This window comes from Peromyscus leucopus, chromosome 15 (genome assembly GCF_004664715.2).
Source record: "Peromyscus leucopus breed LL Stock chromosome 15, UCI_PerLeu_2.1, whole genome shotgun sequence".
Classification (NCBI taxonomy): domain Eukaryota; kingdom Metazoa; phylum Chordata; class Mammalia; order Rodentia; family Cricetidae; genus Peromyscus; species Peromyscus leucopus.
This window is the reverse complement of record NC_051076.1, coordinates 37,018,862-37,035,918: the sequence shown is the minus strand read 5'-3', so window position 1 is coordinate 37,035,918 and position 17,057 is coordinate 37,018,862. Positions and strand designations below refer to the sequence as shown.

Below are 17,057 nucleotides of genomic sequence, written 5' to 3'. Positions count from 1 at the left end.
TTATATAGCTGGCACTAAAATCTGCAATGTGTAAATCACTGTTTCAAGTAGGGTGTTTTATGTATTTCCATATGTAGATAAACTATGTAAAATGAGCATATATATATATTGCATTTATACATATAATGTTCACAGCTGAGGATGACTTGAGAGGGAAAAAAGCAAAGACTTCTCTAAGCTTATTCCTTTTCATTAGAAGTGCAAGAATGTTAATTATATGTAATTTATTTCTCTGCTCAGATTGAGAGAGGTGAAAGAATAATTTACTAGTCATGAACAACAAAATTATAAAATGATAATGTTCAAAGATAAGTAAATATCTTTGATTTTTTTAATTGTCTGCCAATTAAAGATGTCTAAAACATCTTCAAATGTCTAATAACCTTAAAGGGCAACATGAGCCACATCTCCAGCTCCTAAAAATAAGTCAAAGAACATTATAAAGAATCACTGGCCTTTCTGTGTTTGGACACAGATGCTGTACTACCTTTCCCAGATCTATTACCATTAAAGCAGCCTAGTTTACCCAGTTCATATGAAGGATCTGCACTGTTGATAATGACCCCACACTCCTTATACAAAGGACTTAGCACTCTTTATAATGACCCCACACTTCTTCCAAACACCAGATGCCACCCTCTGACTATACATATCAGCAAACCCGATTTTTCCCAGTGTTTTTATATTAAGTTTATTTATTTTGAATATCATTTTATTCAGGAAATATCGACTCAAAGTCTTTTTTAAAGTCTCTACAGAAGCAGAAATCAAGTAAAAAATTTCCAGGTAAAAGAATAGGAATTTTCAATTTTTCTATGATTTAAAAAAGAAAACAGCTTACATATAGTTTATGTTTCTTGTTTTTCTTTTCACATATTAACAAAAGTAGGAAGCTGGAAAAATTATCAGAGGAAAAAAACAAAATTAAGAATACAGAAACAGAATCATAACCCAAGGGGGGAAAAAATGAAAAAAAACCTCTTCCACCCATGAAAACTAGACTGACATATGTCTCTGGTCAAAAAAGGTCATCATCTTGATTTACTCCCAATGCCCCCTACTTTATCCCCATTTATGGACTACCACCTCCAAAATCTGTGAGCAAATCCATTCTATCTTTGATAGTAATCTAATTAAAATGTCAATATGGCCTTCATTTGCTCATCCTCTCTCTGGTTATAATCAGAGTTCACCTGCACAATAATCAAATCTCTTCAAACCCTAACAAACATTCCTTTTCAACTCTTCTCCATCCCTACTAAGCACTCTAGATAACCCACAAAATGTTCCCTCTGCTCATAATTCAAGTCTCCCACCTTCAATTATCCACCCTGGAAATCATTAACAGGTGAGAACTGAGGTCCACAGAAATAACTGACCCAAAGGCATGATTCATCGATAACAGAATGACAGGAAGAATACCCTAAAATACAAATTCTCATCTGATGCTTCTTATGTCTTTTGTAAGTACCTTTATTGTATTTGTCAAACATGTCAGAGTTGTTTAAATGGCAAGCTCTTCTCACTAGTCTAAATATTAGCTCTTCCAAGATCATCTTTTGAAGCACAGAGAGAAGAGATCTGTTACTATTTAAAAACAAGCCTTTACTAAGATTGATGTATGGATTTATTGATCTTAAAGGCTAGCTGGACACACATCAAAAACTGCAGAAATATAGCCAGAAATCCAAAGGAAGAGTGGAAGTTCACAAGCAGTGGGATTTATCTCAAGTATACCGTAATTCACTGCGGCTTACACATGTGTCCAGCTAAGAAGACTGAGGGATTATCTTGTTTTAACTAAATAAACCCTTACAACATGTATTTTTTTTTTCAAAAAAACAGCCAACATAGTATTATAAGCATAAGCCAGTAAGAAAACAGCAAGACTAATCTGTATAAACCATTTCTCATCTACATTTGATATAAAATAATCTAGTCAATCATACAACTCTCACTGAAAATTACAACTTTAATGAAAACAAAAGGTAATATTAGCAAAATGTTTTTTATCCTTCTTAAATACCTACCTTATATAATTACATATGTATATATATATATATACACACACACACTAAAATACTGATGTCATATTGGCACATGTATATAACTTACAAGTAATTAAGACACATTTTAAAGGCACATGCATAAAGTTTTACTAATTAGGGGACACACTCAGAATATCTACTCAAATGCAAGGATCACATCTTCCACTTCATTGTGATGATCAACTTCCCTGTGCCAATGATTGACAGTTCTGCATCTCCAGTATCTGAAAATCATACTTGATATTGTAAGAGACTCTGAAGACCTCAACAAATTAAGAGTTCTAAGACATGGCAAGTCTCCTAGATTGACCAAGGGTACAGCCAATATAGTATGTCCTTATAGGAGAAAGAGGAGGCAGGAAGATGATTCATAAGCAGATGTTGAGGGCCAAAGAAAGAGGTTGAAGTGATGTGAGACAGGAGACAGAATCCAAGCAAGCCCTAGAAACTGAAAAAGCCAAAGAAATGAAGTCATCCTGCTCCCACCCCCCACCCCCCAACACGGGCCTCCAGAACGAACCAGCCATACCTCAGTAACTACTATGACCTAGTGAGATTGATTTTGGACTCCTGCACACACACCCTAGAACTATAAAATAACTATGTGTAAGCCACTGAATTTCTGGTAATTTGTTACAGCAGCAGTAGGAACTGACAAGGGGGCTTCTTAGTCACTATAGTTTCAGTACTAGAAACAAGATGGGCTGCTCACTGTTAAGAGTCACGCCGGGTGGTGATAGCGCACACATGCCTTTAATTCCAGCACTCGGGAGGCAGAGCCAGGTGGATCTCTGTGAGTTCGAGGCCAGCCTGGTCTATAGAGCGAGAGGACAGGCACCAAAACTACACAGAGAAACCCTGTCTCAAAAAAATAAGAGTCACAATGTTTACTACATAGTAAGCATAAGAAAAACATCTTTGAATGCTTTTATAATGAAATACATAGAATGCTCTTACTGTTTTACGAAGAGTGGCCTATGTGTTATCTCATTTACTTGTAACTTTGATATGAATGGATCAATTGTATCATACTGAGACTCCAATGACTAAAGTTCAAAGCAGTTATGTAACATGCTCAAGCAGACGTATCTAGTAAGTGATGGCACCATATCTGTCTAATAACACAGGCCTTATTTAACCTAGTCAAAAACCACTGTAATGAGGAGCCTGTATTATAAGCTGCTTAGGTTCAAATCTAAACTTCAGAATGTAGTAGCTAGTTAACCTTAACCATGTTACTCAGTTACAAGCTGAACCATAGCCTCTCTACTTACTCATCTGTAAAATACAAAAAAGTTAGTAATATCTACCTTAGAGGGTCGTGCTGATGCTAAAATGTACACATGCTACATGCTTGGCACAGCTAACAATAAATACTGGCTACCACTGCTGTTCTGTAGCTATGCTACAATTACACCTAGAATACATTGCACTACTTAACCAAGAATTGTGATTAATAGTGTGCAAAAGAAAAAAAAATAGCAACCAGAATGAATGACATGGATAGAATTAGTTTTGCTTTTCTGTTAAGGTAAATCTATAGTACTCTAGACAATTAAGACAAAAACAGAAAGGCTTTGTCACAATCTATCAAATTATGACCGTGTAAGATCAAACTAAAATGAAGTAATATGCAGGGCGGCAGCAGTGGCACCCAGCTTGGGTGGCAGAGCCAGGCGGATCTCTGTGAGTTCAAGGCCAGCCTGATCTACAGAGTGAGATCCAAGACAGGCACCAAAGCTACACAGAGAAACCCTGTCTCGAAAAACAAAAAACATAAAGTAAAATGTAGTAATACAATCGGGTAAGGGAGAGGGTAAACCCTAGAAACTGATTATAATATGAACATACAACACTCTGTCTACAAAACAGAAGTGGGTAACAAAATTTGGAGACAATTTCTGAATGAAAGGAGAAAAAAATGGCCAGTAAAAGAAGCTCACCAACTCTAAGAAATTGCTGTCTAATTCTATGCCGTTTTCAGATACCTGTTTCTGTTAAGGAGGATTTGAATGGTTCAGAATGACAAACAGAAGACCAAACATTTTGTTCTCCAATATAATATAGTCCTTCCAGTCATATTTTCTCAGACAAGTGTTTTCTTTTCATCCTCATTAATATATTATTCTATATGAGCACCAACTCTACAACTCAGAGCCCCTGGATTCCATTCACACTCATCAAAACGGAACTATTGTTAAGTGCTTTGAAGAAATAAGCTAAGTAAGAAAATCTGTCAAGATTTTAATATAAAAAACAAAATCATTCTGACAGAAAAGCCATCGTTTGGTCACCAAATGTCATGACTCTGAAGGAATCCTCCCGGGAATTCCTTCAGAAATAATGGCTTTTCCAAGTACACCTTTAGCAGTCTTTTGGCTGACAAGCTGTTTCTGCTCCTCAAAAACCAGAGACGTGCTTAAAATGAACTTGAACTCCATAAAGTTTCAGACAAAGAACGGAACAGGTCGCAAATGAGTTTACTCTCCCAGTACCAAAGGACGTGACCGAAACCCACGGTGAATACTCCGTCTGTGATCCCTTCTCCATCAAGCTAACCGGAAAAGGACTTCATACGGCACGTCCCCGCGAGACCCGTGTCCCCCAAAGTGGTCCCTGGTCAAGCAAGACCTGTGCAAGACCTGAGCAGAAAGGACGACTGTTTATACATTACTCTTACCCTCCTGACGCCTCACGTTTTCAAAATCACAGGTCCGGAACACATCACACCTGACTCGCCCATGCCCTTCCCTCATACTGAAAGCAAGTGACTGACCGTAAAGCCGAGTTACTCACTCACCACCAGCTTTCCGAACCCTACCCCAACTGCCCCATGGGCAGCGCGGGAGTCCCCGAGTACAAAGGCACCGAGGGATGCCCCCTACTCCCTTCTCCTCCCCGTTGGACTCCGTACATTCCAAAGCACAACCCGATCATCTCAAGAGGAAGAGCTGGGTGGCCACTGTGCCCCCTGCCTGGGGGAGCACGGGGACAGGAGCACCCTCAAACCCCCCCCCAAAGCCACGAGGACTCGGGGGTGTGACCCGACCTGCTCCCTCTCCCCTATCACGTCCACGCCAAAGTCCCGCGGGGTCGCCCCTACTCACCAGACCAGAGAGCAGAGAGAGAGGCAGGAGACCAGGGCCAAGGCCCGCCGGTACTTCTTCATCTTCTCCTCCTTCTTCCCCCTGCCAGGAGGCGGCACATCCTCCCCGCAGCAGCCACTGCCGAGGCCAAGATGGAGGAGCAGCCGGAGCAGGAGCGCGAGGATGGGACCGAGCGTCCGGAGGGCTGGGGCGCTAGGGGAGCGGCTCCGCAGCGGCTCGCCTCCCGGCCGGCCTCCCCGACAGGCCCAGGGCAGCGCGGACAGGGACACTTCACAGGGGCGCTCCGGGGACTGCCGCCGCCGCCGCTGGGTCCGCCCGCTCGCCCGCGCCCGCCTCCTCCGGCCGTCGCCGCCACAGCCTCCCCATCCCCGCCCCGCCCGCTCGAGCCCTCGCTCCGTGCTGCCAGCGACCAACGGCCGCCGCGTACTCGCCACTCAACAGCCAATCGCCGGCCGGGCCCCGACACCTCACACGCCGCTGAGCTGGAAGGAGACGCGTCACCCACGTCCCGCTCCGCTCGCACTCCAGCCCGGCCTCGGCGCGGGCCACGCCCCCTCCGCTGACAAAGCTCCCCAAGCGACGCCACCGCCTCCCTGCCGACGCAGGCCCCGCCCACTCGCTGGCGTCCGAACAGGAAGTCCTGGGACCCTCGGCCTTCCGCCTTTGAATGGCCCGCCCCTCTTGCTGCGCGCGCCGCCTCCGCGCGCGCGGCCACCTGGGAGTTGTAGTCCTCTCACCCGAACCCGCTTTTCTTTCGCCTTAGGAACGGCGGGTTTGGTTCTAGAATTTTATAGGATCACTTCTCACCTCCAGACTGACTGACTAGTTTTGTCATTATTACGTCGAGTTTTCTTCCTTTGAGCACAGTCACAGAATGGCCTAGAATGACGGGGGACGGTCAGAATAAAGCCTTACTAACGTAATTTAAAAATCAATTTACCCGAGGCGTGGGGCTGGCTTATTGAGGTAGATGCTGATTGGAAAGTAGAAAGAGGCGTGTCAAAATTTCCTCTCATAGGATTGGCTGGGACTGAGAGACTGAGCTTTTCTTCCACCTAAGTGAGAATTCCTCCCTGCCCGCCAGATTCCTGAGATAATAGAGTTGGAGTTAATTTTTGCTGTCTTTATTTGGGGCTTTGGGTTCACTGCTGCGAGACAGGACATTGCTGACGCTCCGCGTCCTAGGGTACACCGAGAGCAGAGAAAGAGACCTTTTTCACACACTTGCTGTGGACTGGGCAAAAAAAACCTCAGTGTTTGAAAGCATCTCTTGGAGTAGCTTTCTGATCCTGAAACCTGTTGGAAGATACATTTGGTCTCCTCTTGTCTCTGGTGGCACATTTCTTACAGATTCTAGCACTAGTAGAAGCTAGTCGTTACTGATGGATATTTCTTTTCTTTTCTTTTCTTTTTTTTTTTTGTTGTTTGTTTGTTTGTTTGTTTTTCGAGACAGGGTTTCTCTGTGTTGTTTTGGTGCCTGTCCTAGATCTCACTCTCTAGACCAGGCTGGCCTCGAACTCACAGAGATCCGCCTGCCTCTGCCTCCCAAGTGCTGGGATTAAAGGCGTGTGCCACCACTGCCCGGCTTGGATATTTCTTTTATTGGGTACAAAATATAAAAGTGCAACTCAATTTGATTGCTCTTACTGCCTTTTCCTACCAGGAGACTGGAAACTACTTTCCAAAGAAAGTTGTTCATCAAAGTGGAGGAAGGGGACACAGGGTTACTGTCAGTAATCTGTGCCTCAGGACATAATGTTGTTGTTGTTGTTTGGGGAGGGGGGCGTTTAAAGTGGAGATACTTATTCATGCCGTCATAGGAAAAAAAGCAAGGAAAATGCCCAATGAACATCTGATTTTGAGACGTGGTGTTTTCCTCAAGAATCTAAAGTGAATGAGTTGTTATATTCCAAGGGAACAAAATAACCCACCAAGTAATTCTTGGAAATAATACAACCAAATGTTAGGATGTCTATGAAAGATGCTAATGTTGTCCTCAGAAGAGGTCTCCTCGAAAGACTTTTAACTGTCAGTTAAATAGTTACCAGTTCGAATCATCTGTTGATGCCATTTTTAGTTATATGACAATAAAAAACTGTTGTCTATTCCCCGCTGCAGACCAGTATTTACCTCAAAAAACAACCAAATTATTAGTATGCAAGTGTTTTTTATGTATTGCTTTGAGGCACAGTGTTACCATGTAGCACAGGTTGGCCTTGGACTGTACTTAGCCTCCTGAGTTCTGGGGTCTTCGACATGTGCCTCCACTTGCTCCTTGTTTTCTAAATCAAGAAACTATGCTGGTCAGGATAGGGAACTGGTATACCTCTGCTAATCCTCAAAAGATTGCTAGCTAAGAGGCTTTCTCACTATGCATGAGTATTTCAAGCCTTGGAAAATATCAATTTTATTGTCCTAGCGCCTATCCCTCTCATCCCAAAACATCAAGTCAGCTCTGTTGTGGGATGTTCTGTATGGCAAATGTGTTGCTCTGATTGGTCAATAAATAAAACACTGACTGGCCAGTGGCTAGGCAGGAAGTATAGGTGGGACTAACAGAGAGGAGAAAAGAAAGAACAGGAAGGCAGAAGGAGTCACTGCCAGCCGCCGCCGCCAGGACAAGCAGAATGTGAAGATGCCAGTAAGCCACGAGCCATGTGGCAAGGTATAGATTTATAGAAATGGATTAATTTAAGATATAAGAACAGTTAGCAAGAAGCCTGCCACGGCCATACAGTTTGTAAGCAATATAATATCTCTGTGTTTACGTGGTTGGGTCTGAGCGGCTGTGGGACTGGCGGGTGACAAAGATTTGTCCTGACTGTGGGCAAGGCAGGAAAACTCTAGCTACACAGCTCATTTTTTAAAAAGATATTATTTGTATTTGACACACAGTAATTATGCATATTTATGGAGTACACTATGGTATACAATGTATAATGATCAGATAGCGTAACTAAGGTACCTGTCACCTAAAAGATGTATCATTTCTTTGTGTTGAGTACAACCAAAACCCTGTCTGTTTGAAAATGATTTTTTTCAAGTATTGGAAAAAGTCTGGTGCTGGAGAAATGACTTGGCAGTTAAGAGTACTTACTGCTCTTCCAGAGGACCAAGGTTCAGTTCCCAGTACCCACATGGGGGCTCACAACCATCTGTAACTCCAGTTCCAAGGGAACCAACACTCTTCATCTGACCTCTCCAAATACTTGGCACATACATGGTATAAATACATATGTTCAAGCAAACACTCATACACATAAAAATTTTTTTTAAAAAGTCAATGAATTGTAGTCTGCTTTAGTTGTCCTACTGTACCATAAATAGATGTAATCCCTGTTAAGTCTCAAAACCAGGAAAAATTGATAATTCGGTGCTTATTTAACATACTAATGCAGACCTGGCTGCCAGGTTCTCCCAGTATCCTTCAGGGTCCTTCTGGCTGGCATGTCTCACCCTGTAGCAAGTCTTTCTTGTCAGAACCACCAGCCCCAAAAATAATGATATGGAGACTTATTATTAATTATGAAAGCTTGGCCTTTAGCTTAGGCTTGCTCCAAAATAGCTCTTATAATTTAAATTAACCTCTTTCTGTTAATCTCTGTTTTGCCATGTGGCTTTTACCTCTCTCCCATTCTGTACATCAAAACTGTTCTATATCTCACTGGTGTCTTTTGCTGGCAGATTCTAACCCTGAGTTACACTCTGCCTAGAAGTCCTGCCTAACCTCTTCCTGCCTAGCTATTGGCCATTTGGCTTTTTATTAAACCAATCAGAAGGCATCTTGGCAAAGACACATCTTTACAGTGTACAAAAACATTATCTCACATTATCTGTCCCTTACCCTAAACTTCTCCAGACCAGGTGCTGGGCTGCCCATTCCTTTATAATCCAGCCATTTGGGTTACCTAGCCCATTTGGTCTACCCTTTATCCTCCTGGCCTCTTGATCTCCTGGTCTCCTGATCTCCTGGCTCTCCTCTTCCTCCCTCTCCCAACCTCCTCACAAGGCTTAGGTCATGTTCACTCTGGACTCGTCCAGATGTCCCTGCCTCTGGCTATGCTCTCCTTTTTATCTACAATAAACTTTCTCCTCCATTATACCTAGGAGCAGTCACTTTTTTCCTTTTTTATTTTTTTCATTCAGTTCCTCTCATCCATCTGCATCCCCACACCCATTAACCATTCTCCATTCCTCCCACTCTCTACTCCTGGGATCTCTAAACACTATTCTGTTCTCTTCTTTGAAACTGTCTTAACTTTCATATATAAGTGAAAATATTTGTATGTCTATGCCTGATTTATTTACATAACACTCTCCAGTTCTCTCTATGTTGCAACAAATGACAAGATTTCATTCTTTTTACAGTTGAATGGTATTCCATTGTATAAATTCATTGTCTTTATTCATGAATGGATGCCTAAGTTGATTCCATATTTTGGCTATTGTGACTACTGTTGCAATAAGCATGAAAGTATACCCATCTTTCTGACACACTGATTTCAGTTCCTCTTGACATATACCCAAGCAGTGGGATATACACATATATTAGTTTTTGAGAAAGCTTCATACTGTTTTCATGTACTCTAGTTAGAGTTTCTATTGCTATGATAAAATACCATGACCAACAGCATTTTGATGAGGAAAGGGTTTATTTGGCTTACAGTCAGTCCATCATAGAAGGAAGTCAGGGCAGAAACATCAGTACAAGGACCCAGAGGCAGGAACTAAATCAGATACTGCTTACTGGCCTTCTCATATAGCTTTCTCAGCCTGATTTCTCTTTAGATGTATTTATTTTACTATTTTTGTATGTGTAAGTGTTTTCCCTATATGTATATCTGTGTACCAACATGCTTGTCTGGTGCCCATAGAGATGGTGAGTAGCTATCTGGTTGCTGGGAATTGAACCCAGGTTCTTTGCAAGAACAGTAAATGCTCTTATGCACTGGGCCAATCCTCCAGTCTATCAGTCTGCTTTCATATACAACTCAGAACTACCTGCCCAGAGTAGGCATCCCCTACAGTGCACTGGGAATTTTTAAATCAATCCTTAATTAAGAAAATGCCCTACAGACTTGCCTACATGCAATCTGATGGAGGTATTTTCTCAATTGAGCTTCCTCTTTCCAGATAACTATAGCTTATGACAAGCTCACACACACACACACACACACACACACACACACACACACACACACACAAAAACCAACAACAAAGAAAAACAACTGGAACAATTGACTCCTTGTCAACTTGACACACAAACATACCACTATCCAACTGAAACTTTTCTTGTTTATCTTCAAGATCTCATTTTTAAGACCAATATCACAGCATAAAACATCCCAACTTCCAATAGTGCCACAGGCTGTCTTACTTTACTTACTTGCTAAGACAGCATGGAACTGTATGAACTTATATTTCCATGAAGAGTTTACAAGAGTTCACATTTTTCTCTGTTCTCTAGCCAGATTTTTTTTGTCTTTTTTATAGTAGTCACACTAACTAGAGTAAGATTATATAATGTTATTTTTTGAATCTGCATTTCCCTAAGAAATAGTGATGGTAATTTTTCATGTAGTTATTGTGCATCTTCTTTTGAGAAATGTCTATTGGGTCTTTACCTATCTTTTAATTGGATTATTTGTTTTGTTGTTTTGTTTATTTTTGAAAGAGAATCAGATATAACAAAATCTCTCAATTCAATAAAGTCTTGAACCCCTAACCACACACCTACTCCTGGTAACTGATAATCCCTGCAGGAACGTGGGTTGTTCTGGAACTTACAAAGGGCTGTGCTTTTCAATGAACGAAAGCTCGGCCATTCCTAAAAGGTTAACTGCACAGAAACTATGTAGAGCTGTGGTCCCACCCCTGATAAAGATCAGAAAGTCTTCCTTGGGGGTAAGAAAGAACAGGCAGATCTCAGAAAAGGAGCCAACACCTTCTGGCCATCTCTTTGTCCTTTACCTCACATACAAGTCAGACCTAAGAAGTTCAAGGAATGAACCATTTTGTCTAATTTAAGGAGGTGTTTTTGAATAGCAAACTTTGACATATTTTGATTAACTTGAAACTTTATCTGCTTCTTTCATTGCTAAAAAAATGTTGAGAAGGTCTATGTCTAAGAAAGCTTTGTACAGTTGTTGCCCAGTGTGATTTGATGCCAATGAGGCCAGAAATTGCTTGGAAATAGGTGAAAATGCCAGAGTATAAAGAACAAACCATCAATAGAAAGGATGAGTGTGGAAATCAGCACCTAAAATTTCATATATGAATAAGTACAACTGAATTCATTGTTTGTTCCTGCCTAATTTTCTTCCTTATATACCTTTTTTATTTAGTTATTCTTTTTCATTAAAAAAAGTATATTACTTTGTCAATCTATCTTAGCATCATGCATAACTTGGCTATTTGGGGAGAGAAAGGTGGAATTTAGAAGGGACTAAAACAAGAAATTCTATTTCTAGCTAGCTGGGAACTTATTTTTTTTTTTTAATTGAATGGGGGAATGTTGTATTGTAGAGTCCTGTTTATAATTCAAATAACAAAACCACTTGTATTGAAAAAATTGTGCTTGCAATTGTAATGTATGTTGGTAAATCCTAAAACCCAGGAAACTGAGGCAGGAGGATTATGAGTATGCAATTAGAATTCATATTTTTGTTTTGTGATGCCAACTTTAGACTTCTATCACAAGTTTAACATATGACTGTTTTTAAATGGATAGGTTTAATAAGCTCAAAGAGGAAGTAACCAGAGGAAATGTGGGTGATACAGAGGAGAAATCAATATCCAACTTCTAAAGAAATATGGAGCAATGATGTAAAAGTCAGAAGTACCAGGTCATGTGTTAATTTTGTGCTTCTCTAACAGAATATTTTAGGCTTATTTTTTTTTTAAATTGAAGACCTAGAGGTTGAGAAGTCCAAGATCAATTGCTGATTCTAGGGAGGACCCAAGGAGGGCTTTCTTGCTGTGTCATAGCTTGACAGAGAAGGAAGGAGGGAGAGAGGAAAAGATGGAGAGAGGCAGAGAGATTGGGGAGACAATGGAGTGGAGAGGAGGGGAAGGGGGGAGAGAGAGACAGGGAGGTGGAGATGGGAGAGAGAGAAGAGAGAGGGGGAGGAAAGGAGAGAGAGGGGAGAGAAGGAGGGAAGAGGAGAGAGAGAGAGAGAGAGAGAGAGAGAGAGAGAGAGAGAGAGAGAGAGAGAGAGAGAGAGAGAGAGAGAGAGAGAGCCCTTTATCAGGAATCAGATTTTGCAGTAATGGCATCAAACGACTCATGAGTGCAGTCTTCCTGACAATCATTGTTGCTGGTTTTTGTTGATGCATTTTGTTTGTTTGTTTTTTAAATCCTACACACAGACATTTGCACTAGAGATTGAGTTTCCAACATCTGAACTTTGGGGAGCACATTCAAACCACAGGAACAAGTTTGCCAAGAGGATTAGTTTGGTTGTGGAAGCACGGTGTTAGGTTTGAGGCTCTGGTGGGAATATCTGGCAAGGGCTTTATAGGCTAAGATGAGGAGTAAGAGGAAGAAAGTAGCCATGATGCTAACGTACTGGAGGTTCTGCTGTGTCCCTCCTGCACAACGAGGTCAGCTAACTGCTCCCTAAAACGTTGCTTCCATCCTGCCCCCGATTTCATTCAAAAGCCTCCCATCGACCTTACATGCTTCTCTACTAAAGGCCTGCTTCCTCAGCCTGGCACTCAAGGCCTTCCACAGCTCAGCATATCTGATGGTTCAAGATTTACCTACGGTCCTTTCAAGACTCAAATTTCTCACTAAGCAAACTGTTTTCCCTGCCATGAAATACTTGGCCCTTGTAAGACCATTTTATTTAATGTTCATTTGTTTGTGTTCTATCTTCACAAACAGTGCATAAATTTCTTATAAGATCATGCATTTTATAATACAATAATTTTTTTACAACAGCATAAAAATCATTTTTTGCTTAACTATTTGATCTAATCACACTAAATTAATATAATCTGCTCTATTACTGAAATTCTTAGTAGTAAGACATTACTAATTCCTAGAGGCCCTACCCAGCCCACTAGCTCTTCCTCTATTAATGTCTACATGGGGTTTTATTTGTATAATATCATTTGATTTGGGTCTGGTTAGATTGTTCTGAGTTCCAGTTACCCTTGTACAACATGGAAAACCAAGTTGTTTAAGAAATATTTATTGATCCTTCCTTATGTAAAAAGTACTGAGACAGATAGCTGCTTATAGATAGGGAGTCTTAACATATTTCTGGACAGTAGTCTAGTGACATTGAATCTCAGAAAGTTTATAAAGGCACAAAATGTATAGTTTAACAGAAAAGCCAATCATGGAATACAATCATCAAAATATGAATCCACAATATACTAGTTATGCTTTTGGATTAATGTGTAATTAACAGCATCCAACGGCAGCATATTTCAGGATACCTATAATGTACTTAATGTGGTGTGAAAATGTATACTATTTCTATTGGTGACAAAGTTATATATCCTGCTGGTATTACCACAGCTTGTTACCAATATTCATATAATAAAACAAAAATGTAAATTTTAGTAAGAAGTTAGTGAAAGGAAAAGTGTAATTACATTTTCATCCAATTTTTTAGACTAGCAAATGATGCTTATATGTCTCAAATTAAGAAGCTTCAACAGGTTGGTCACAATTCATCAGAGTGTCAAGAGGTCAATTGTGTGGAAATCCAGCAGCACTTTTTAGAGAGTAAAAGATGCCAGGCATGGTGGCTCATGTCACAACATGCACTACCAAAGAAGAGGCAAAAGGGTCACCCAAGAGTTTGAGGCCACCTAAGTTCCATAATAAATTCTGGATCAGCTAGAATTAAAGAATGGAACTCTTTCTCAAAACACAAAACCATTAAAAAGTATAAAATAATCTTTTTAAAAAAAAATCAGCGTACGTCTCCATAATGGAGATGATTTTTCTTGGCACTCCTATTTTAGTTGTGTGTGTGTGTGTGTTCTGTTTCTGTTTTTGTTTTTTCATGAAACTGGTTTGTAGTGTAAAATATGTCTAAATATGGGTTGCACTCAAAATAACATGAAAGTCTCTTCACTAGGAGAAATGAGATGCATAAGACATGCTGAATAAAGGCCAAATGATATTAATGGTTAGTGCCATGAGGTTAAGGGGAAAATGAATTTACTTCTCCTTTGAGGGAAGAAGTAGATGTACATGAGATAGCTCTGAAAAGATGGTACAGGGCTGCAGACACCATGAAGACAGGAAAGCACGTGACTTCAAGCATGAGGGCTGAATCTGACTCCCAGAACCCATGTTTTACAAAAAGACATTAGTGTGAGGCAAGGCTTGTCTTCCAGGGAAAGCAGCGCCAGCTGTGTTACTGGAGGCCACTGGCTAGCCAGCCTTGCCTACTTCAGGCCAGTGGGAAATTCTATTTAAAAGAGGGGGAGGGTGACACCTAATGAAGTACACCCAAAGTTGTTCTTTGGCCTCCATACACACACACACACACACACACACACACACCACACACACACCAGGGGGTGGGGGGAGGAAGGATTTTCAAAGAGATAAGTATCTACAGGAGACAGTAGGCCCTAGAATTGAATACAAGGCAACTTTAATAATCTGTATCACAAGCTTTTTAATTTTAGTCTGCTCGGTACTTATTTGATATTGTTGTTTGAAATAAGTAGTGTGGGTGAACTGTAATATATCATTTATTGTGCACCTTGTAAAAAAGACTTTAGGTCATGGGAAAATTTTAAAGATGCCAGCTTCTATTAGACTAGACAAGAACATTTAAATTAAAAAATGTGGCAGTTACAAAGGAATCAAAGTAAGTTAAAGATAATGGAGCTTGGAAAAGCAATACATTCATTGGGCCTGTGTAATTACCTGTACTCACAAGCCCCACAAAACTACAGGAGATGGGTTTTGCTTTTTAATATAAGAGGTTTCAAGGCTGGAAGATCAGGTGAAGGGATCATAAGAATAAAACCTTGCAGCAGGATGGAATGAAGGTTCCCCAAAGTGCCCATCTGCTGGTCTGGCAATCCTGCTCTACCCTACTAATAATTCTGGAATAACTAATAACAGTGCCAACTTTTACTCCTAGATATTTTCTGGCTTGCACAATAAGCAATACAGTCATCTTTAACACAGCAGGTGTCAGAAAGGAGAACTCCAATTTAGCAATGACAAAGAGCAAACTTTGATCCAATATGTGGCATGGAATTTTCACAAATCAGTTCAAGAAATAGGACCAAATTCAGCAGGTGGGGAATTAAAGGTTGTGTGTGTGTGTGTGTGTGTGTGTGTGTGTGTGTGTGTGTGTGTGTGTAAGAGAGAGGGGGAGAAGAGAGAGAGAGTGCGAGACAGACAGACAGACAGACAGACTAATGACAATGTATCTCCTCCCCCACCTACATGACTAGGCAACTCTGGGGCTGGTGAGATGGCTGAGCAGGCAAAGGTGCTTACTATGTAAGCCTCAGGACCTGAGTTTGACCCCCCAGAACAAATATAAAGGTATAAGGAGGAAAGCTGTCCTCTGACCTTTACATGTGCATGGAGACATCACACCATCTTTCATCAGTAGCAAGACTCATGGTCTCTGTTGGAAATTGGAAGAGGCTTATCTGGGGAAATGTGACCATTCCAAAGGGGGTGGGGGGGGGCGGTGGAGAGAAGACATGGAGATCTGATGTTTTTCAACCAGTTCATTCTCCAGGGGAGGCCATAGGCAAATATCACACATTGACTCAAAGAGATATCCAATGCACATATTTAGTGATTTTTAGGTTCACTAGTGCTCTCCCTTCCGAAGCAAATATAAGCTGTGAGGACTACTGAAAAACAATCCAGGACAAGCCAGCTGCCTGCACGACTTTCAGACCAGCAGAACTACTTGGAAAGGACACTCTGCCACTGTTAAACTACCTGCAAATTGGGCACTTGTCTCCAAGCTTCCAGGTTTTGTGAGCCATCACCCACATTGGGGTGAGCTTTTGGTGAAGTTATCATTGAGTCATTTCTGCTCTTTAAGGAACCCCAATAAAATCCATGGGTTCACCAAGTTGAGTTTAGGTGATATCCCTATGTATGTCATTGGTTCCTCTTCTGGGGTGAGTAGATCTTTATTCATATCTTCCCATGAATAGTGGCACACGACACTCACATGAAGACATTCTTCCCCCCAAGGAAACAAACAGACCTAATCACCTTCTGAGGAACCATCTACAAATATCATTTTCAAGACTAGGATTTTAATATATAAACATGGTATGTAAACCAACCAAACAAACAAAATCAGACCACTGAAGCAGCCACCTAGAAAACAAACATAATCTGAAAAGCAGATATACATGAAAGATATGTCTATGAAAAGCAGTTATATACTCATCATAATATAAACGCTGAAAATTCATCAAAATTGTGATATAATTACACCAAGAAGGTAGGGAATGGAGAAGAGTACAGCTCTCATGGGACTTATTAATCCACAGAAGGAAAAGCAAATCCTTGCCCTCCATCGAAGTAATACCTACTATTTGAAACGTAAACACAAGGACTAATTAGCCTGCTGTTTAAGACATGGAGTAAATATCAGAGAATTATTGGCCATAAGAGATGAAAGCGGTTGAACAAGAAGTGGTGGGGGTTAGGGAACTTATTTTTCATAATCTTACTGGAAAATTTTGATTCTTGTGTGTATATATAACTGAATTTATGAAAAATATTTTATGTCATGGTCATTAGGTACTTGCCATTTATGGGAAAATTAGTTCATATTTTAATGATGTTCTCCATCTTTGTATACCTTTGTACTGAATACATGAGGCACACCATCCTATCTGTTAGGGTGTATAAATTTTAGAGTTCTCCTATTCAACCAGTAGA

At 40.8% G+C, this 17,057-nt stretch overlaps 1 protein-coding gene across 1 annotated transcript in view; it reads right to left on the bottom strand.

Annotated features, from left to right (window-relative positions):
• Suco (SUN domain containing ossification factor) overlaps positions 1–5,517 on the bottom strand; it is a 60,907-nt gene extending 55,390 nt beyond the window's left edge. The window contains 1 exon segment of the mRNA XM_028864449.1: positions 5,156–5,517. Within this exon segment, the coding sequence (XP_028720282.1) occupies positions 5,156–5,217 (62 nt within the window). The 5' untranslated portion in view covers positions 5,218–5,517.
• Positions 5,518–17,057: the final 11,540 nt, after the last annotated feature.